We start from the raw sequence: 23,434 nt of genomic DNA, 5'->3' as shown, positions 1-23,434 counted from the left end.
GAAGGGTGGGTGCATAAAGTTTTGAGTAAGCACAATTTGGCACACCGCACAGTTCTGTTCTTCAAGCAAGCAAAAGGTTAATTTGTGTGCCTTCTGTAACATTTAAAATACTTTATTTCTAATTATGCACATCTCTTTGCATATGTAAAACAGCATGTGCAGTGTTATATCTTAAAGGACTGGGCCTTGGATCTTTAGATCCAATCCTTGCATGCTGCCTCTGTTCCACATCTGCCTAACTCACATTTGGGACTTTTCTACTGCCTATTGAGGGAGGAACATCACTGGAACCTCCTTAACTGTGGCCCCCTGCTGGCGAAGTTCTCCACCAGTAAAAGAGAAAGCTATTCCTGCTCCTTACTTCTCTAGGACAGCCATCCGAGTGGTTTTGCCCTGCACGCTCCCTTGTTTCCCTTCCCATCATTGCAATGATAAAAGATGTTAACTTTTCTCTTTCATTTGTAAATGATAACAAATAATAATAATGTTTCATCCTGTCACATATACAAACGGTCTTCAAAAAGTTTCCAAACTTTTATTTATTTATATTTATATTTATATTTGTGTGCTGTTGGCATTAAAAAGTTGGTCCAATGCTGGGAAAAATGCATCACAAAAGAAGGTAATGATGTAGAAAAGTGATGTAATTTGTTTTTGAAATTCTTAATAGTGTTTTAAAAGTGCAGAAACATGTTGAAAACCCCTTGTATGTTACATTTACCACATGTGGTTATATAATGAGACAAAAGCATAGTTCAGATTATGTGTAAAAGCATACAGTTGTCATTCTGGACAGAATTAATTCTAGAGACACTTGTGAAATAAGCAGTGCCTTGCATTTTAAACTGTACCGATTCTGTTTCCCTTCTAGCTTGCCCGGTGCCTGCCAGCAAGAGTTCAGGGATACCCATGGAGGCTTGTCTACAGTACACAAGAACATGGAACCAGCTTGAAAACTCTGTATCGTAGATCAACGTCTCTTGATAATCCAGTGCTTCTAGTCATCAAAGATATGGACAATCAGGTTAGGGTCATATGGAATCCAAATGAGTGCATGTGTGTGCGAACATGTGAGTGTTTAAAATATGTCAGAAGAAGTGAGGCGGGAAGGTGACCTACAATGATTTTGACCCTTTCCTGTGTGTATGGAGAGGGTGAATAATTTGAGAGTCTCCCAGTGTGACAACTACCATGTTTCCCCGAAAATAAGACCTATCCTGAAAATAAGACCTAGTACTATTTTTTGGTACTTGCTAAAATATAAGACCTATCCTGAAAATAAGACTTAGCTGTGTTTATTCCCAGGGCCAGTGGGGAACATAAAGAGCCTTTTTAAACTTTATTTTTAAACTTAACTTTAACTTAATGCACTGTGTGGCTGAAACATGCTTATGCGGCTCTGCTCCCTCCGCAGGTGCATTTGGTATCACTCCGCCTGTGACAGGAGCCAGTGCTATGGAGCCACATAAGCCGATGCTTCCTCTATAGCTCCAGCTCCTGTCACAGGCGAAGTGATACCAAATGTACATGTATTCATGCTGTTGTACATGAATAAGTGTGGATTGTTGTACATATTAAAAAATAAAATAAAAAATAAGACCTACCCCGAAAATAAGACCTAGTGTGTTTTTGTGAACCAAAAAAAGAAAAGACAGTGTCTTATTTTCGGGAAAACACTTTATTTACATGGCTCTAGGCTCCTTTTTAAATTCCCTTAGCAGAACAAGCACAGTTTGAAGATGCCATTGCTCTGCTGTCTTAAAATGTTTCTTAAGTGCTGGGATAACTTAGAATATTGATGACCTTTCCATGATAAGAGAAATACTATCTGTCTAGGATGGAATGAATAGGAGTGTTAGAACTTAGTGTATGGATGCTGATAGAAGAATCTGGAGGATTATCACATATGCATAGCATATGGACCTTTTATCCCCTCCTGAACTGTTTTCATATTATGTGTACAGCAATAATATGGGATAGAAGGCATTTTAATGACCAAAATTTGTGGCTATTAAAACAAAACAAATTAAATTTTATTAATTTACAAGTTATAAAAAGTCCTTTCAATTTGGAAGTATCATAACAGACATTTTATTTTGCTAGGTATTTGGGGCATATGCAACACATCCTTTCAGGTTTAGTGACCACTATTATGGCACTGGAGAGACTTTCCTATACACGTTCAATCCTCTTTTCCAGGTATGGTTGTCTTTTCCTTGATCTTTTCCTTGTACAGTGTTTCTGTTTACCCAAAATATTATGAGCAATTGTAAATGCAATTTTACAATAAGATTGAATTGCCCAAAGATAAGGAATTTGAAGGCGTGGTTAAAACTGCTCTTATATCTCCCAGTACCTTTTTCATTGAGCCAAAATAATGGCCTAATGATACTGATACTGGCCTCAGCCTTGTCAGGTTCTGGACGGGAAAATCCCTGAGAGAGTCCTGTGCAAGCCACTCTGAGCATCTTGAAAGATAAGCCAGATACAAATGTTTCACAGTAAATTATCAGTTCAGAGTTTGAATTTTTTGAGGGTGGCCATGTTCCTTTCATAGCAGTTGAGGAGAGCACTGTTCTTGTGGATGGCTCAGTGTGTGTTTTATAGTTCTGGAGTACTATAGCAGCAACAGCAGCCTGTCAGTTTTGAAAACAAGCTATCTTGGTTTGCAAATAAAATTAGAACAGTGAGACAGAAGGGAGAAGTATAATATTACACTGCCAAATGTTCTTCTGCATTTAATACTATTCAGAGCTGGGAGTATGAACTGACACATACACAGTAACAACTGTATGACATCCAAGAACAAAACAAAAATCAGCTGTGTAATAATATTTAATATGTCGTGGTTTAAAAAATGTTGGGGCATCTTTTCAACTTCTTAGTACTCATGGGCACTGAGGTAGAAAAATTTTCCCAAGCAGCATTGAGCAGAAAGTATTATATTAAACACTGAATTGATAAGAAGCTTTCTTAAAATATGCAAGGAACCATATCTATTGTCCACCTGTCATCTTTTTTGTTCCTTGAATGAATTGTTCCCTCCCTGTCAGGTTCAGTATATCTGTGCATGTCTGCTGAGAAATTCATTGAATATATTATAGTTCTAGATAGTACACAGATAAAAATGGTATTTTGGAAAGTTTTCTTTCCCATCATTTCCTCCTAACATGTTGATAGTGTTGCTCATAACATAATCAAAGACAGTTTTCCTACTACAATAGTATCTTTGTTACTAAAACTGTGTGCTTCTCCATTAGGTTTTTAAATGGAGTGGAGAAAACACATATTTTATCAATGGTGATGTAACGTCATTAGAACTCGGAGGAGGAGAGTAAGTTATTTTAATTTATCTTGATATATTTCTTTAATCGCATTGGTGAGAACTGTAGTATGGCATCATTCATTGCTGAAAAGACAAGTTATTTCTTTTTAAAATGGCTTTTTTTTCACTCATCAGAACTGCTCACTAAACAAAAACTGTTCAAATATATGATGCTTGCTTACATGCACATGCAACTGATTATATTGTGGACGAACAAATGGTGCTTTTAGTTAAATAATCCAGACCAAAGGATCAAATGTGTTTCCTTTCAGTCCACTGACATCAGAACCATGCATGCAGCGTGTGTGACCTCCTGTTTGTGTTTCCATATATTTGATATAAAGACTATTATTTGAATGTTTACAAATTCCTTAAAAGAGAAAGAAAAAGAAGAAAAAGTTATCATTGAATATCTGTTTCCAGTTAAAAATTAACAGGCACAATTCAGTCAATGTTTGTAAATCTAATGATACCGCTGGAAAAGAGTTAAATGTGCTTTCAACCATTCGGTTGTATTAAATTGAATGTGTAACTTATTGCTGGTCTTATACCAACATGTTAAAGTTTACATCTGAAAAATTAAAAGTTTTCATCTATTTCTTCTTCTTCCAGTGGCAGGTTTGGTTTATGGCTAGATGCTGATTTGTATCATGGCCGGAGCAACTGTTGCAGCACATTCAATAATGATATCTTGTCCAAAAAAGAAGACTTTGTTGTACAGGATGTGGAAGTATGGACATTTGAGTGACATATTTGCTGCCTTAAAAAAGTTGGACTTGGATTCACTGAGTTCAGTGGATGTTGAAAATCAGAATGTAGACTCATAGTACAATATGCTTTCCCATTGTTGTGGCTTCACAAGAAGATTAAGGCAAAAATTGGAAAGACTACTACATCAATATATATATATACACACACACACATACACATGCACTGTCTTATTCCTGCCCTACCAACGTTCCTACAACATGGATATGACATGTTTATGGAGGACATTTGGGATGTACAGGATTGTTGAAAGCAGTCTCATTATTTTCTGTAAATGTGAAAGAATACTGTGGAAAATCACAGCGCTGTAGAGTACATTCCATGTGTATTTTTATTCAGTGAATGTGAAAACCAAAAAGAGGGGAAAGTTGTGGTACCAAATTCTACAGCTTATAGTGGTGGTTTCCATGACAAAAAAAAGTAGTCATTAAGGATACAGCACTTAGAGGGAGCATTTTTTTAAAAGGGACATATTTATTCTTTGTAAGCTACTTTTTTCTGAAATGTAGGCATGTTTTTCATTTTAATATTTCAAATTTCAGCATTTGCAAGAAAGAATTATGATTAAAGTAGATGTCTTCTGCAGTGGTGATGAATTATTTGATTTCTTAAAGGTTTTTTCTATTTTGCTTTTTTTATTTTGTAAAGAACATTTTTGTTATTTCTAATTATGGCTTTTGACAGAACACATTCTGGATTGAGATAGGAGCATTGTCCATTCCAAATCTCAGATATACCTGTCTGGTTATCTGGTGATATTTGGAGAAAAAGAGTCCTTTTTTAACCATTTATTAAGACATAAATGCCTTTGGAAAGAGCCACATTGTTATGGGGCAGAAAATAAGTTTTAAGTCAAAGTCCTTAAATAAGTTGAAACCTCACTGGAGAACAATATTAGTCTCATGCCAAACTGGCTTAACTGTTTTAAAAACATTCTTCAAAAATATTTTAAACCAGTAACTGACTTCTGCTTTTATAGAAAGGCAATTATTTTTCGGCCTGGTTAAAAAAAATAAGGACATTTACATGTTGGTTGGACCAAGTATTCATTCAGTGATATAATACTTGAAAACACTGGGCCTAAATTTAGTTTTGTAAATTAGGTAAGAAGAATTCAGTTTTGCAAGTGGATTGAAAAAGGTAAAAAAAAAAATTTGGTTATTTGCTTTTCATAAAATACATTGGTTAGAAAAGGGAATGAAAACAATGATATTATTTTCCCCAAAAGCTTATACTATCTTAACTCTTTGGGCCCTTGGCACACCTTTTAGGTATAATGCCTGTTTAGACAGAAGAAGACTGGCGGAGAATGCTGTGATTTCTAGGACTTTTCTGTCTAAAAATTAATAGGATTGCACCCTCAAAAAAGTAAACTAAGTCTACATTCAAGAATGGAAAACATAGCTGTGCTTCTTAAAAACTGTTGGTCAGTTTTCGGTGTCTTTCATTCTTTGGGAGCTTTCACCAAGCACCTGTCTGAACACAAGCTGCAACCTAACATACGCATCTGGTGCTTTCCAGTAGGTGAGTCCTGCTTACCAAGTCAGTGAAATAATTGTGACCAGCCAGAATCAAATCAGCAGAAGAGATCCGACCAGCTAATGAATACTGTGATATGCCTTTACTCCACATCTTATGTTATATGACTCAATTAACTGGACTCAAATTGTGAAGAATATTTCTTTCTAGTCTTATTTTATCTGCAGAAGTAAAAGGGAAACAACAGCTTTCCTTTGAAGGTATCAATGGCTACATATTTATAAAGGTCATAGTGTAAGTTGCAAACATAATACAGTGAAGTGAGAGTTGTTGACAAAACTTTATGTATGTAATTACATGTAACAAGCAGAAACATCTGTTTTGGAGAGTGGATACTGTGGGAAGTACGCTGGTAATCATTGCTTGCTGCAGCATATACTACATAACAGAAATGTACGCATTCATCACATGTGGTGGTATACATGGAACGTATGCACATAACCTCCCTACACAGAAGTAATAACCTTTAGGCAATTCATCATGTGTAGAACAGCCTTCAGACATTTGTTAATGGCACTGAAGCTTTTCACCTCCTCCTGCTAGGTATTCTGGCCATCAGTACTACTCTGACAGATTTTCACTACAACTATGAGCTACTATTAGCATAACATTTTGAACTCATAAAAGATGGTTTTATGATGATGGGACACTCGTGAGTTACAAGGAAAAGGTTTTTGATATTTGAAATATTTCACTACTGTTATTATATTATTCCATTGTCAGAGCATATCTGAAACATTTGTGTTCTAAATGCAAAACAGTGTTGTCCTATCAAGATTCTGTGACCCTTCAAAAAATTGATATTTAATATATGTAATGCAGTGCTGTTGCAACATTTTCAATAAAGGAATTTATGCATTCAGATGTTTTTCTTTTGTCCACTTGATACTTCAAATCTGCCCATTTTCTCTTAATATCCTGAATACATATCTGTCCATGATCACCACCAAGCATTTGAAGACCTTTTACCTACTCCTGAAAAGACTTCATCATTTCCTTCAGCTTTCTTCAAATCCCTCTTAGAAAAACCCACATTTTCCACTAATCCTACGTACAACTCCTTCATTTTCATGTCCTGTAAAACTCCCCTCTGTATTCCATGTTTATTTTTGCCTCCATTTCCCTTCCCTTTCTCCACTGCTTTTCTGGGTTGCATTTTAGATTGTAAACTGGGGACAAGGCTCTGACTTCGCATATGCTGTCAACCCCATACACACTTTTGGTGCTATATGATTAATTTTATCTCACAGGAGTGTGGTATTATAATCTGCAAGTTCTTAGGCAGTGAAAGACATGGAAAATGGATTATTTCTTCAGAACTGACAGCAGAACATTGTTGAACATAGAAGTTGTGCCGCCTGATCCTGCCTCAAGTTACTGAATCTCTTTCCTTGTACTTCCTGATCTAAATCATTAATAAAAATGTTGAAGAGTACTGTTCTCAGGACAGAATCCTATGGCACCCCTTGTCATCTCTCCCCAGTTTGAAAATGTGCCATTGATGAGCACTCTTTGGGTCTGATTTTGCAGTCAATTTAGCCCACTTTTTGCTAGTTTGGTAATCAGGATGTCACGGGGTTATTTGCTAAAGTCTAGACAGATTATGTCCACAGCATTCTCACAGTCAACTTTTGATCTCATCTAGATGCTCTCCTCTGTCAGCAGTACTTGTGTGCATTCCATCCAAGGCAAACAAGATGGGCCTGTCCAGAAAAAAGTAAATAGATCCAAATCCATAATCAGAAATTTACACAAGAATGTAACAGCTGTGCTGATCAGAGCAAAGATTCATGTAGTCCATGAACAGTGGTCAACCAGCCACAGTGGTCCATGGAAAACCCATAAGTAGGACATTAGTACAACAGCACCTTCCAGCCCATGTTTCCAAATCAACTGGTGCCCCAGTATGAATACAAAAGAGATTGACTTGTATCACTCTGCAATGCCCAGAATATGTCTTATTAGCAACAACTGCACTGTGAATTAAAACTGTTAATTACAGGATTGTCACTGTCATACCTTCTGCATTTAAGTTTCTTCTGAACTCACAGTTTACCGTTCCCCACCCCCCACCATGAAGTGGGAAGCTACATAATACATGCTGCATCTGATGAATTTAGTTCTAATATAAGCTTATGCCAAAGTAAACTCATTTTAGGCTATCACAAGGCAAGACTGTTCATGTATTATACAGTATTTATGTAATAAATATAATACAGTGGTACCTTGGCTCATGAACTTAATCTGTTCCAGGACTCTGGTCATGACCCAAATTGGTTGTGAATCAAGTCAAATTTCCCCGTAAGGTTCAATGTAAATAAGGTCAATCCATTCTATAAATATTTTTTTTTAAATCACAAAAATGTGAAGCGGGCGTGTTCAGGGGGAGGTGGGTACGATCGCGGGTGCGCTTGTGGGGGGAGACAGATGCGCTGGGGGGGAAGGTGGGCGCTATCGCGATCATCACCCGATGCGGAGTTCACGACCTGAGGAAATTTTTTTCAGAAATTTCTGTTCGCGACCCAATTTGGTCGTGAACTGAGACGTTTGTGAGCCGAGGTACCACTGTACGTGTTTTCCTGGAAGGATCACAAGGCTGCACACATAATACTAGTCTCCTTCTCCACTTCACAACAACCCTGTTGTGTAGGTTAGGTTGACTTGTCCAAAGTCATCCAGTGAGCTGAGTGAGGACTAGAACCTGGATCACTGGAGTCCCAGTCAAACATCCTAACCGCTACACCACACTGGCTCTTGTTTTTCAGTGACACCATGACTGGCACTTGTTTTGCTAGTACTGCAGCTGGGCCTGAATTTTGGGGCCTAGGTTTGGGGTCCTGCAGCCCAGTCCCTGCCCCACAACCACCCAGAGAGCAGAGATGAGAAAGACAAGTGGCAAACAGGCCAGGTGCCCACACTTGGGTCTAGATGGGCATTCTGGAGCTGGCCAGGAATGACATCTTGCTGCAGCATAGTTTATTTTCAAATCATTTTTATATTGATGGTGGTTGGTCATGCATCCACACTGGTACGAATGCCCACTTTATTATTTTATTAAAAAGATCTTTATTTTCTATAACAAAATAGTAGTAATTTCCAAATAACTGAACTTTGTTTTATTCCTGTAGCAGTCATGATGGTCTGTGATTTCAGAGACTTTAAAATGCGACTCGGCACAGGATCAGAGCAGGTCTTCCTTTAACAAACAGCTTTTATTTTGCTTTCTTGTTCCCCTCTTAACTTATGCAGGTACGCAACTGCAAAGTACAGAATGACCATGGACATAGGGAGAAACGTCCATATCGCATTTCACCACTGAGGGAGGACGGCTGTCTAGGAGGGATGGGCGGTGCTCCTTACCTACACAGACAAAAGTCTTTCGGTTCCCAACATTCACTAGATTAGTCTTCTTCGAATATGCTGAGAGTCGTTCAGATATTTTTAAAAATAATCCTACATGTACAGGCCTGTGCCCTTTAGGGTCCAAAATTACACGGCTGCCCCCTGCTAGCTGAGCTACCGTGTAAAAAGAACGGACATGTGGCTTACAGTACAACAGGTTCTTACGGCCCATCGCAGGCCGGGAACGAGATGCGCATCCTTAACATGCTGCGTTGAATCCAGCGGGGCTTAGTCCGGGACGATCATGCATACCGCAGCAGCTTTTTCTTGATTAAGTCCTCAATCCTAGGTATGTTTAGACGCGGAAAATGAAGTCCTACAATTCCCAGCATCCCCCTGGCTGGCTGAGGGATGCTGGGAGTTGTAGGACTTTATTTTTCCTCCTGCAAGCACGGCATAATTTCCTGCTCTGTTGCAAACTGATAGCAGGGTGGGTGCCGCGTTCAGCGCAGACCAGCCCTCACCGCCGAGCCGCGCCGCGCCGCGCCGAGCCGCACGCTAGGGGCGCCTCCTTGCCTGGCTTTGGGTGGGCTGGGGAAAAGGGGCGAGGGCGGAGGCACCGGGCAGTGCTGCCGGTCGCCCTCTCGCTCCTTCCTCGAGTGCAAACAGAACGAGAGGCCCGTTCGGAGAAGGCGCCGTGATGGCCGGGGAGGAAGGCGGCAGTTCGGGCTCATCTCCTGCTGCGGAGTCAAGCCCTACCAGCGGCACCGCCGGCGCGGCTGGCGGGGAAAGCGGCGCGGCTGGCGGCTACGACGGCAAGTGCATTTTCTGCCGGATCAGCCACGGGGAAGAGACGGGCACCGAGTTGCTGCCTTGTGAGGTGAGGAGGGGGGCGGAGGACGAGAGCCTCCTCAAAGGGGAAGCGTCTGCTAGCGGGGACACTCCCTTGGCCCTGCCGAGCCTCGTCGCTCGCTCGCTTATCGTGCCAGGTCGGGGTCCTCCCTGCCAGCGGTGAGTGCAGCAGCTTTAGGGACCGACTCTCTTGATATCTTACCTGCTGTCAAAAGGTCATTTCTGGCACTATAGGATGAAGCAGGGATGGGAGCGGCTAGGATGCGGCAGCGAAAGGACGGGTCCTGCTAAATGAGCCCGAAGGGTCGTTCAGCCTTCCGCAGCTTGGTACCTTCCAGACCTGTTGTGCTGCAGCAGCCCTCTTTTCCACCCCAGGTGTGTTGAACTGCAACACCCACCACTCCCAGTCAGCATGGCCATGGGAACAGTGGAGTTGTAATCCAACACAGCTGGACAGCCCCAGGTTAACGCTTTGGCATTTATTTTCTGAAATGGCAATCAGGTGCTTGCAGGAAACTTGCAAAAGTGTAAGCTTCTACTACTGTGCCCTCCCTGCAATTCCCTCCACAGAGCTCCTGATGCTAATAGTGGTTGGTTGCCTTGTGAAGACATAGGATACAAACCTATGAAGAAAACAAACCATGGGGATGTTTATTCTGTAGTAAATTCCACTGTCTTCAATGAGGTTTATGCCAAGTAAGAATAGGATTGCAGCCCTAGTCCCTAGTTTATGCCACCACCAGATTCAGTTATGGATAGATTTTTAACATTTCCATCTCTGCCAGTGTTTGGGCTCCCAAACCATCTCAAAATTGAGAGCCAGTGTGGCATAGTGGTTAAGAGCGTGGGACTGAGACTCAGACGACCCGGGTTCTAGTCCCCGCTCAGCCATGGAGCCAACTGGGTGACTTTGGGCCAGTCACAGACTCTCAGCCCAACCTACCTCACAGGGTGGTTGTTGTGGGGATAAGATGGAGGAGGAGATGTAAGCTGCCTTGAGCCCTTTGTAGGAAAAAGGCAGGATATAAACCAAAAAAAAAAAAAATTCTAATAAACTGTAATATTTAATCCCATCAAAAACATCAGATAATGTGGGTTAGTGCCTATATGCCATGTATTTTAAATTATTTTAGGCCTCCTTTAAAGGTAAAACCCTCATGTATATGGTACTTAATTGGTTAATACAATGATAAATATAACTTTCAAAGGGTTGGAAGTTTGGGGGTAAAAAGTGAGTCATTTGTCTCAGCTGTTTATGTGCTAAAACACATACGCCTCACTTTTTCCTCTCTGCTTTTCTCACATCATCCTAATTCTGATTTATGTGTGGTCCACCACACTGCTGCCTTTACACCTCTCTCTGCATCCTTCTGTCAGTCATGTTTATTTCTGCCTTTTCTCCTCCTTGCTAAATTAAGCTGGATAGACATTAAGAGGCCTTTTTATAGGAAGGAAAAACACATTAGTGGGGTTTCTGATGCTTTTGGAAAATTTTCCTGATGGGACTCCAAAATAAAGGACACAACCCTTTCCATGTTTAGACAGAAAAAGTGTCCTGTAGCACCATGGCTAGCTGGGGCATGCTGAGCCTTGTAGGCCTTTTTTTCTTTCTAAACCTTCATAAGATTGTGCTTTAAAACTCGTTAGGCCTTGTGCTGTTTAGTCAGTACATGCTAGTCAATGAAATGGCTGTACCCAAATGAAAAATTCATCCTGTGGAGAAATGATTTAAGGTACACTGTTGCACAGGTGCAGTGTTTGGAATAGGTGGAGGAAAATACATTCATTTTCCTTTGAAGAATCCTTTGGATAGCAGGTTTATAAGACATTGTGTGCCTCCCTACCCTTTAGTGGGGTCTCCTTGATGTGAGAATTATTCAGCCTGGATAAGCTGAAAGAGTTTGTGCTTGGGTCTCAGTATAGGACAAAACCCACATGCTAGACAGTCACAGTGGTTTGAGGAAAGCCATTCCAATACCCTCAGAGGGAAGACCTTGATGACAGTTGGGCAAATATGTAAGGTGTTCAAATATATAAGGCATTCAAATGACTTGTGGAGTACGGGCCTGGACAAATAAGGTTTCCATTGTCTGCCGAGGCCTTGCTTCCCATTGTCCTTATGCTTGATAGGCTTCTACATGCTTCCATACAGAGTTGTCCACATAAGGCAGACCTCAGGCCAGTCAGGCTCTTTTCCCCCCCTATTTGTGTGGAGAAGTTGTAAGCATATGGAGTTCCTTGCATATATGAACCACAGAGAACGTGGTCATCAGATAGGAGTGAGCTTGTGCAATCTGTCCATGGTCTTGGGATACATATGAGGTGTATGTGTGTGCATTATTTCATATCTATTCCACCAGCTGCTGAAGCTCTTTGGGTGGTTTAGAACAGTTTCTAAACAGGACAATAAGACAATAAAAGCATTTTTTCCAAAATACAACATCTGAAATTTAGAAATGTAACAGTTAAAATGATATTTAATACAGAGTAGACTTGTCAGAATACCTGGCCTGCTCCACTGAAACAATAATGTCTTTAAACGACTGTCTTAACCTAGTGCTGACAGGATAACAGATTGGTACCAAGGGGGCCTTAGGAGATCATTCCACAGTTGGCTGCCTTTCTTTGCATTACACTCTCCAAGCCTCCTTCAGGAATACCTGGAGGAAGGCCTTAGATGTTTATCATAGCATCTGGGTATATTGCAGATGGGAGAGCTTCTCAGTCAGGTATTAAAGTCCCATACTATGTAAGGCTTTATAAATTAAAACCGGCACCTTGATAGACAGTTTGGAAGCATATAACTAGCCTATGGATGTGGGCCTGAATTGCCCTTATATGTTCACATTTTCTGATCCAGGTTAAGCTGACTGCCATGGTTTGCACAAGCTGCAGCTTCTGAATGGTCTTCAGTGGTAGAGTGGATTGAAATAAATTAAGAGATCACCAGAGCATTGATTACTGAAACCAGGTGTCCCTGTTCAGACAGGGACATTGCTAGTCCACCAGTCAAAGCTGGTAGAAGGTGTTCTATGTCACAGATGCCATCTGAGTTCCAAATGACAAAGATGGCTTCAGGAAAATCCCCAAGCTGCAAACTTGCTTCTTTAATAGGAGTGTAACCCCATCCAGAAGAGGTTGAACAACCATCAGAAGAACCACCCCTAACAGCATCACAGTTTTGTCTGCACTGAGCATCAGTTTGTTAACAGTAATCCAGGCTACTGTCACAGTCAGATACTTTATCACATCGAAAGCCTTACCTGATGGAATGAAAAGGAGACATAGAGCCACATAGAACTAGCATACTGATGGCAGTACACACCAAAACTCTGGATGATTCAGTGCTTTCATGGAGATGTTGAAGAATATCATGCTGGTGAAACCATGGACCAAGCAATATTGCACAAGCACCACCTGCTGGAGCCAGCCAACTAAAAAGCAACCGAACCACTACAATGTAGTACCTCCCACTTCCAGTTCAAATGGTTCCCTAGAAAGATACCATGGCCAAGAGCATCAAAAGATGCTGCGAGGTACAGGAGTATCAGTAGAATCAAACTCCCCTATCTTTTTCCTGGCATAGGTCCTCATACAGGGTCCTCATACAGTGTGGCCAGAGCTGTTTTTGTGCTAAAACGGGCCTGGACTCCAGCTGAAATGGATCCAGATAATCAGTCTCATATAAGAGTGTGCCTTATCTGAACTCTTTATTGTTAGATTCCTATTTTAGAATGATTACCTGAAAGAGGCTGAAACTGCTTTGCATCATTAACAGAATTGTTCTTAGCTAGGTAGCATTGTTAAGGAGGATGTGCTATGTTTCTGTGCTTTTGATACATACTCCATATACTATTTCTATTTTAGTCTGTTACAGGAAAAAACAACAAAGAACTTTAAGTTATCTTAAACACTTAGGCTGCAATCCTATGCAAACTTAGATGGAAAAAGACCTGCTGGGAATTGTAGGCCTTTTCTTGTCTAAATCTGCATAGGATTCACCTTAACAAGTTTATTCTGGCATAAACCTAGAGGGGAGTAATTTATAAAAGCATATGCTAAAAAAAGTGGCAGCCATTTTTTCCATTAATGCAATGAACTGTCCTTCCACCTTCCAGGGATGTTCAGTGATGTGAAATCATATTTCAAAACCAGCTTCAGTAAAACTGTTTCTTAGATGATCTTCTGTTTGCCAGCAAGTCCATTTCAGTAACAAGTTTTTCCCCTTGCTTTTGGTGTTCCATTAGCATGAAGACTTGGTGTGCTTTAGAGATATCAGACCTGGAGCTCCGCATCATTATTTAGTGGTGCCTAAAAACCACATAGGAAATTGTAAGACTCTAAAGAGTGAGCATATACCATTAGGTAAGCCTGGACTTTACATTCATAATATTGGTACAAAGATAATTAAGTGTATTTTTGGCAGCTTCTTGCATACAAGAATCTGTATGCTTTCTGGCTAGAGCGAGTGTCGACATCCTGAGGCTATAGAACCCAACTTGTACCCCCAAGAACTGTAAGTTTTCCCATACCCTAGTTGCCAGCCAAGGGACAAAAGGTGGAAGGAATAGTCGCTGTGACAAAGGTATTTGCTGGCCTTTGGGGACTGTCCTTGTCTAACATTTTCCACTACCTTCTCCAAGTGCCTCTTATAAATATGATATGACCAATGACATAAAGCGGGAGTGGGCAACCCAGAGGCCTCAAGATATTTCAAATCATAAGCTCCATAATCCTTGTGGACTGGGGCTACTGGGAGTTGTATTCCAAAGCACTTGCAAGCCATTGGAGTGCTTACTCCATTGTAGATTATTGGACTGAAATCTGGCAGATGCAGGTCATAGATACACTTAAAAGCCTTGAGCAGCTCATGATTCCCGTTATACTCTATACATTTGATGCTCCATCTCCTTGATCTTTTAAAATCCTGACTGATGCACTCCTGCCTCGCATCACCTTTAAGTGCTTCTAGTATTTCAAGGACAGTTTTGAGCCTGCCTTTCTTGGCTTACACTTGTATATATTCTGCAATGGAAATTGCTTTTCAGGATGCTAAAGCCTAACAAAACCTTTGCTTGGATGATTGCTTTGACTGTCACCAGCAGCTCAGCCTAGAAAGGAACTGGCAATTCTGACGAGTCTGAGAGCAGTTGCTCTTCCCTGTCGTCATGCCAAAGCAAATAATAGGACTGAAGAACAAAACAGGTTGAGGCATCCATGGCTCACTGGGAGGTGCAGCCCATTGACGGGCTGCAGGGTCTTGGCTTTCGACTTGCCTTGCCATTGCATTGGACCCTCTTGACCCCATCAGCCATATGTTAGTATGGACTTCTGGAGCAGGGAAGACTTAGCATTTAGACCTCTGTGAACGGAAGTTTCCCTGTATCCTTGTGTGGCCCAGGGCCAGAAGTCCACTTTAGTAAGTGGCTGGGTTGGTTGGAGCAGTGCAAAGTCGGGTTGCGGGGTAAAAGCATGACTGCCCATAGCTGTTTCCAACAGAAATGGACCTTGGATGGCCGAAAAGGAATTTTGTTCAACTGGGCCTTGAAAGAAAGAAGGGCTGCTTTAATTTATTTACGTGGGAATTTTCACCATGCCCAGCTGTGTCCTTGCTCAGGTCTCCTGCTGGTGAGCCCACTTTGCCATTCATACTAGGATCAGGCTATGTTTCCAGGGAAAGACTGTTAAGAAATTACATATTTACAGCTGAAATGTTTCTTAGAGCTGGAAATAACTCCTGAGCAAGAAGACCCATTATTTTAGATGTATTCTGAACCAAGTTGTGTTTAGCAAAAACATCTTAAATCAAAAGGGGAGGACTTGCATAAGTTTAAATGAGTTTAGGACTCAGGTGTTGGACTTTAGTACACTGGAAATCTAACTTGAGTTTTATTCTTCCTCCTCCCTACTCCTGACTCCATTTGTGCAGTGGAAAGAATGATGGCAGCCGGAAAGACTATCCTTCAACGGAATAAGTTTACTAACTTGAGTGATATAAGGTATATAAGGAATGGTATAAGTATCTAATTTGCTTATTAAAATAGCACTCATGTAGTTGAGTTGTAAGAAATACAGTTGGAGTTCTTAAGATTTAGCGTAAGGGTGAAGATGGAATTGTCCTTCCTGCAGTTTTTATATGCAGAGAAGTCTCAAACAACTTTTGCAAGCTTCACTCAAAAAGAGCACCAAACACATATTATAGGAAAACCCAGCTCTTGTTGAATATCCTTTCAGAGAGCACACCTGCACCGCAAAGCTAACCTTCTCTGACTGCCTTGTGCTTGCCTGGTCTCCTTAAATGGCCAAGTGGGCAAGCTGCTGGAAGGACAGAGCATTTTGTTCCTCTTCTATAACCAGTAGAGAAGCCAAGAGGGCTGTCACAGGGAGCTCCTTTTGTTGCTCAGCACAGAAATGCAGCATACTGAACTGTTCCTGCCTAGCATCCGATTACTGAGACAGGACTGGGGAACCTGCTCCCCCTGGAGCTGTTAAACACCATTATCCCCAACTATTGGCCATGTCCTAAGCCGGATAGCTTAGAATCCATCAACATTTGGATGGCTACATGCTCCCCACAGAACTTCAGGTCCAGGACCAAATCCATCCCTCTCCCTTCCTCTTGTTCCTTTCCCCAAAACAGAGATGGGCTGTCATTTGTGCCATTATTTACACATTCCAAGGAATGGAAGAGGCTCTCCTAAGGCTTAGTCACTGGTAGGATGAACTTAAGCTAAGCCATGCCAGTATGTTTGCCCTCTCTCTGTTGTCTTGGAACTGAAAGGCAGCCCCCAAGATTCTTTCCAAAAAGGAAGTTGAGCCTGCCCTAGAGCAACTGAGCTCAGCAAAGTCAAATGGCATCAGAGCATCAGCAGAGATAGAAGGAAATGCCAGTGAAAACTATTATGAACAATTTCTGCAAAGTGCTATAACCTGTAGAAAGGCCGGGAGTGAACTTGGCTGTGTGGAATTAGCTGATCATTGACTTAACCCTGCATTAAAAGCTTGTTTGAATAAATGGAATACATAATAGAGAGAAGAAACACTCTGACTGCATTTGCTCTATGCCAGAAAAACAACATTATGTGATATGAGTTCTGTATTATGAAGTGTCTTGTATTCAAGGACTGTATCAATTCATGGGGCTGTAGACGAGCTGACATGGTACTTCAGATACTTAGAGTTCATTGCATTACCAATTACTGCATGGTGGAGCTTTATTTTAAAGCTCTGATTTGTTCATGCTGATTGCTTTTCTCCTCTTTCTCAAGGATGGGTTTTCACTGGCCTCCATTCTGCTCTATATCCCATTTGCATCTTCATGTCCTGGCTCCAGCTAGTCAATTAGGATTCTTGTCCCGAATGGTGTACAGAATTAATTCCTACTGGTTCATTACAGTAAGTATTTCAATGATGGTTGGCAATTACTGCTTCCATAATTCATTAGGAAAGAGTGTTGAACCACATCTTTGTTAATATGAGGCTCTATTATAGTTTATGCTAATGATCAAAGATAATACGAAATATTTCTTACTAAATTTCAAATAGCATTGAGGTGCCATTGTCTTTCCTGTTCCAATCCACTGTGCCTGGCCTATTTCAGATGAGAGCTTCTGGAAAATTGTAACACTTTCTCATTTGTATAACTGCATTCTGTTAGACTGGTACTTGTTATTCAGTCTTGAATTAATGTTGAACCAGTTCTGTTAGTCTGTCAAGATCTATGACCTGTCTAGCTCTTGCTTGACTAACAGGATAATTCGGTACACATTGACTTAAATCTATCTTGCATGTGAGTAAGTGCGGCTTATTCCCAGAAAAGCACATATAAGATTCCAGCCTACATTTAAACCTCCTATAGAGTCTGACAATATCTGCTGTTGGGATTCAGTGGACTTCTATAAAGGTCTAACTGAAAAGAAAGATTATGATTGATTTAAAGAAAGATTAAATCCATTTTAAGATTTAAAAAAATGAGGGTGACAGAGAAGTTGAGATGGTTACTATTTCAGTCCTGATTTCCTGAAGGGTCTGCTTGGAAACTGCTGCTGTAGCTACGCTGCCTTTGCATCTGTGACAGGAAAAAGAGCTTACAACATTCCTCCTGCCTTGGATTTTCCCCACTAGTTTCTGGTAAACTACACAAATTAATCCCTAGGTCTCTCAATAGATGTCCTACTTTTCAAGTAAACTTGCAGAGTTTCAAGGGGACAGTAGGTAATTTCAGGAAAGTACTGACACACTACATCTTTTCTCTGACAGGCTGAGCAGCTGATGGAGCGTCTGAGGGCTGAAAGTGCAACAAGCTGAAAAGAACTTGCGTGTGGCTGCTGATTAGAGGGCAAAATGTAATTGGTACCATATTTTGAGATGACTTTTGAAAACAGATTGATTCTGCTGCTACACAATTGTTTAACTCATTGCTAAACTTAATGCTGTACACTAAATTTCTCAGGCAAATATTTGAATGCAAGAACTGAGCACTTTTCAGGGCATACATACTTACAGATCAGAAATTCAAAAGTACCTGCCCCTTTAAAAAGCAATTAACAAATCCTGTAAAAGATGATTTAATAAAGTTTAATGTATCATCTGGATTTGACTGTTCCTTTGACTGAACAATGCAAGGCCTTTGTACCTATACAATATGTTAATACATTCTTTGGAATTGCAATGCTCGCAGTACCTATGAGGTCTTGGTGCTAGATAACCTAATGCACAAATGCATTTGCCTGTACGCACAAGAAGGGTATTAATTAGCTATTGTGTTCAGAATAGGATTTACATCTGTACTTCTAATGTGAGACATTACACTGTTAGTATGTTGGACTAGGATAAGATTGTTTGAATGTGGATTGTTGTAACTTTTAACTAGTTAAATGCATGTGTTGAGAAATAGCTAGGTGAATTTAATACAGCTTAAAGTACAGCAATGGTTTCTTTAGGCCTGAACTCTAAAGTAGGACAGCAGATGTACAGAGGATAGGAGGATGGTGCTGGCACTAAACTTTTGTCACTTAAATATCACTTTGGCCATTCCGGAAACGTTGAGCATGTGAGGGTGCATTTCATGTTGTGGGAAACTGCTGCTGTGAAGATCTGTCTTGGTCTTAAGCAACATCCATAGCTTAAAGAGCAAGAAAGTGGAGATGCAGTAAGGTTTGGTATAAACTTCTACAGCACATCCTTGTTATCTAATCTGGCTCTATCATAATTCTGCTGCTCAGTGCAGATACCCAGATCTCGTAAGGAAAAAATAAGTTGAACAAGCACTTTCTAAAACTATGCATTTTGGAACCTGCTGCATTACCAATGTTACATCTCATTATTCCTTGGATTATGTAATTACAGTTTTCCATTATATTGGAGTTCAGAGAATGGCCAGATAAAATAACTTTACAGATTTTAGAGTTTTAATCTTAACGTCTTGGTGACAGAGCATGTACTTACATTATACCTTAGGCTGAATGTAAGTTCCTGTTGATTAAATTAATAAAGTAGACGGATTTAATGGGGATGGGGAAAAGTTGTCTTTGTAGTGTGCTGAAATGTTAAAGTAAATGTGTTACAGTATGAACTAAGTATGTATTGTGATGAATTTATGTAACAAAACCACATGAAATGTACTGTTAGCAACTTGAAGCTACTTACCGTTAACAAATAAAAATGGTTATCTATGAATTCCTGTATCTGCATATGATACTGATTATGCAAACTTGTGTTGTCCTTCAGTTTCTTGAGAAAGGTTTTTATGAGCTTGAGTTCTAACTGAACAGCAGCATGATACTACTTCTGTCCTAAGAGCATGTTGCTGAACTTGTACTTGAATGATTATTAAAAAACCTTTTCCATTAAAAGAACATTTTAGCTAGTACATGAAGTTGTACTAGCTTGAAGAGCAGGTTGAAAATAGTTACTTACAGGTGGTTACTCTTTGCCACCTTTATATTTTGAGGCTCATTAGTGGAAAGAACCTTACGTTATAGTGAGAGTGTCATTGATTTCACAGGTAATGCACTTCTTAATCATCCTTTATTCACATCAGTGCTACAAGAACTCTCAGCCTCTAAAAGTGTGAAGATATGTTCACATCAATTCATTATTAATTGGCATTTATAGTTCAAGCATGATGAGTCAACTGAAACACCTCCATTGCCTTTCCACCATATGTATTTTCAGCTCAGTACGCCGTTTAGTCTAAGAATAGCATGTGGCAGTCTTGTAATGAGCCCTTATTGCTTGCAACCTATAGAAAATAGGCTAGAAGAGGCCCTAGAATATGCTTGGGCTGCGGCATAAATTAACTATCAGTATTTCATGTCTGTTCAGCATGTTCCCATCTCCTACCATTTTTCATATACGGTCCTGGTCAGCCAAACTGGTTCATGTTTAAGCTTTTGAAATGTTCCTAAATGTACCATGCAGTAACATTTATTCAAGTAAGGTGATAACAACACCATCATCTTTTCCTTGCCAAAGCATTTCTCCTTCGAAATCAACTAGGCCGTGCTTCCTTGCTCTTAGCAGGACACCCACTACTTTATTGGATATAGTCACATATCTGTCAAAGAGCTGTTTAAATGTTATTCTCACATATCCATCTTGTCCCCTCTTTCCAACACTACGTATCACCAAGCATAATTCTTCTACTTCTCTGCCTATGTGTGAGTGAGCATCTTTTCCTCTCTGTTCAGTTTTGGAGCCTTCAGGAGGCCTGCCATAAGTCGGATCTTCTCTCCTAGTATGTGAGGTCAGTGGCTTCTCGCTACTGAAGGGGTTCCGTCTCTGATAATCAACATGATCTTCTGACCAGCTCTGCCATCCTCGCGTTAGTTCTCCCACAGTGCCATGGTGGGCACTTGCTGCCTTTGTACTGTGCATTTTGCGCTCATCCATTCTCAAGGGACTTGAGAAAAGCAAGGGTCTGAAATCAGCTGTAGAGATAGAAACAGTAATCTGTTTAACCTGTACAGTAGATCAAGGAAGAGATTGACAGTAGTGAATAGCAACCCCATTGTTACAGATTCAAGCCTTAGGATATACTGAAGTTAAGGGTGCAATCCTACAACTACCAGCATATTGCATGTCTGGATGGGGAATACCAAGGGATGTAGGACTTTTGTCTGTCTAACCATGCATAGGATTGTGCCCTAAGAGTTTTCACTTAAATCCAAGATAATAGAAGATTTGTGAGTTAATTACAAATGTCATACTCGCCTTTTCTTCCTAATAGCAATTACTCATAACAGTGTTTGATCTCCCAAGTCCATTCTTCTATTTTAATTCTGTACACAGAAAAACAAGGTATATTATCCCGCCTCACTGCCTTGCCATAAACAGAACACAAAGGGTGCCTCTGTCTGGTGGTGAAGACCAAATGACCTCACTCCATTAGGGGGTAACTGTCAATTGCTATCTTTGTATTTTATGGGTTTGCCAGAGTGCCTCCCTAACCCTGTAAGTTCACACATGTAACCTTTTTGTTTACTTAACTTGGTCAGCCTGTTCAAGGTAACTTTAGAAGACTTGTCAAAGGCATCTAGAGTGAAATGTAACTTTTCTTTATAGTGTTGTGACCTGTATCCAATCACTTTCCTATACATATCAAAGTATCCAATCACCTTCCTGTGTATTGTATTCACTCCCCTTTTGTGTATTCTATATAGCCCTAAGAAAATTAACATGGGGGTGTTCCTATCTTAGGCACCCATGGATCCATGCATTCAATTGTAAATAAACCTGTTTGCCCTGACATGAAACTGATTCCGAGCCTATATTGCAGATCGGTGTGACAATTCTATGTTATAATAAAGTGAAAAAGAAAACAGTAGATCAACCTGCATTTGTGTTTAGACAAATTTATTGTCTTAGATTTCTCCACCCCCATAACCTTTGGAAGAGCTGTCAAATTGCAACCCAGTCCTTTTGGGCATGCCTAGAAAAATCCACTCCATATCAGAGAACTTGCTCAAATGGGTAGGATGAGGTGGATGCCATCCCACTTCCTGGTAGACTTATAAACACCCTACATTTTACGTACATTTAACTGAGTACACTTTTCCTCCCCACTTCAGACACTGACCTGCTCCCAAATTAGTATAAATGGGTTACAGTTCAATCTTACTTTGAAAATAACCCTATTATATTCAATAGGGTTGCTAAGTGTGTATGTATAAAGCACATAAAATATATTTTATATTTAAAGCACATAAAATATATTTTATATTTAAGTATAAAATATTTGTGTTTCAGAACACACCAGATACGCAAGCCTGTTTTGTTGCAATAGTCTAACATGGGTCAATCATCATAATCTATTGCAGCAAAACCCCAACAGTCTTCCAGTATTTTAAAAACTAAGAAATTTATTCTAGCGTAAGTTCTCATGGACTATTGCCCATTTCATCACATGCCTGTAGCGCTATAGAGTTTCAGGCGTATGCGCAATACAGATGGGGCAAAGTGGGGGTAGAACTGTAAACAGCACAGTCAGAAGGGAATTGAAGGTGCAATCCTATGCTGAAAGTTTTAGGGCACCTTTTCTGTATGAGCATGCATAGCATTGCATCCTAATTGCAGAAAATAGACTGACAAAGATCATTAAATGTTTCGAGGGGTTATGCTGATTTCTTGCAATGTGCCCTTGGTGAAATAGCGGCATTGATTTACTTACCGGTCTTGCAGTAGCGTCTCTTCTTGGTAAGTGAAATCCTGGTTTCCACCTTTTGCAGCACACCAAAGCTTATGCTTGGCCTTGGCCAGTTTGATGCGGCAAGCAGCTCACTTGCTTCCAGATACTGTACACTTATCCAATCAGAATAGCGTGCCTTTCTCACCCTTTCAAAAGGGCGGCGACTTCTTTCCACAGCTCAGTGATTTTTAAGGTGGAAAGAACGGAAAGATCCTCGTTGTGGTCGCTGGGGATTATCTACAGAGAATATTCCATTAAGTGTAAAACAACTGAAAATGAAAAGTGACTTCCTTAATAGCGTCTGAGTGCAGCTGATCATAAATGTTCTCTTTTAACATGTAAAAATTAATAAGCAGACAAGACGAGCTTAACTGGTATATGCTTTAACAGCAGATGTCATCAAACTCCTTGTAAAAGTGTCCCAGCTTTCCTGTGGTGCAAATTCAAAGAGCGTGAGCGAATGGAAGGGCTCAGAAGATTTGTAAAATTACTTTTACAAGGGAAAATTACTTAGCATAAAAAAATCTCATAATGCAGTATTTTTTTTAGCTTTTAATATCATTGTACACAAACAACAACCAGTATAAATAGGAAGATTTCAGAACAGGATCCTACAAGCGTTTGTTACCTACCAAAACTGGTTAACAAACTACGCAGAAATAAGTGTCATTTCATATTCCCAACCCGCTTTGAACCAATATGCAACCAATACAGGCTTCCGTGGCGTGTTGCATCAAAATCGGTCCTCCGAGCTCAGCAGGGCTGCCTCCTACAAGCACTAGCTGAGTTGATCTGCCTTAGAGGCCAGTCCCTAAAGCTCATCCATGTGAAAACCTCTTAGAATGCCTCGCTCACAGCTTACTACGAGTAAGCCTACTTAGGAAGAGCGCGCTGCTAACTTTGCCGAAAAAATGGCATCA

At 40.4% G+C, this 23,434-nt stretch overlaps 3 protein-coding genes across 3 annotated transcripts in view; 2 read left to right on the top strand and 1 right to left on the bottom strand.

Annotated features, from left to right (window-relative positions):
- Nucleotides 1-6,496, top strand: part of NCOA7 (nuclear receptor coactivator 7) — an 81,378-nt gene extending 74,882 nt beyond the window's left edge. Inside the window, exons 12-15 of the mRNA XM_044419856.1 lie at nt 872-1,024; nt 2,104-2,199; nt 3,261-3,334; nt 3,938-6,496. Of these exons, the coding sequence (XP_044275791.1) occupies nt 872-1,024; nt 2,104-2,199; nt 3,261-3,334; nt 3,938-4,073 (459 nt within the window). The 3' untranslated portion in view covers nt 4,074-6,496. The remainder of the gene's footprint in view (nt 1-871; nt 1,025-2,103; nt 2,200-3,260; nt 3,335-3,937) is intronic.
- Nucleotides 6,497-9,568: 3,072 nt separating this feature from the next.
- On the top strand, nt 9,569-19,504 carry HINT3 (histidine triad nucleotide binding protein 3). Its single transcript, XM_044425140.1, has 5 exons — nt 9,569-9,854; nt 14,074-14,191; nt 15,756-15,825; nt 17,095-17,221; nt 18,086-19,504. The coding sequence occupies exons 1-5, from the start codon at nt 9,675-9,677 to the stop codon at nt 18,131-18,133; spliced, it is 543 nt and encodes a 180-aa protein (XP_044281075.1). The 5' UTR covers nt 9,569-9,674; the 3' UTR covers nt 18,134-19,504.
- Nucleotides 19,505-19,783: 279 nt separating this feature from the next.
- LOC123020885 (actin-binding Rho-activating protein-like) lies at nt 19,784-22,679 on the bottom strand. The gene is made up of 2 exons (XM_044425128.1): nt 22,497-22,679; nt 19,784-20,757 (listed from the first exon to the last, which is right to left on the bottom strand). Exon 2 carries the CDS (start codon nt 20,717-20,719, stop codon nt 20,255-20,257), a length of 465 nt encoding a protein of 154 aa, XP_044281063.1. The 5' UTR covers nt 20,720-20,757; nt 22,497-22,679; the 3' UTR covers nt 19,784-20,254.
- Nucleotides 22,680-23,434: the final 755 nt, after the last annotated feature.

Source organism: Varanus komodoensis, unplaced genomic scaffold (assembly GCF_004798865.1).
Source record: "Varanus komodoensis strain SLA01 unplaced genomic scaffold, ASM479886v1 scaffold1, whole genome shotgun sequence".
Taxonomy (NCBI): domain Eukaryota; kingdom Metazoa; phylum Chordata; class Lepidosauria; order Squamata; family Varanidae; genus Varanus; species Varanus komodoensis.
This window is presented reverse-complemented; position numbering and strand designations above follow the sequence as displayed.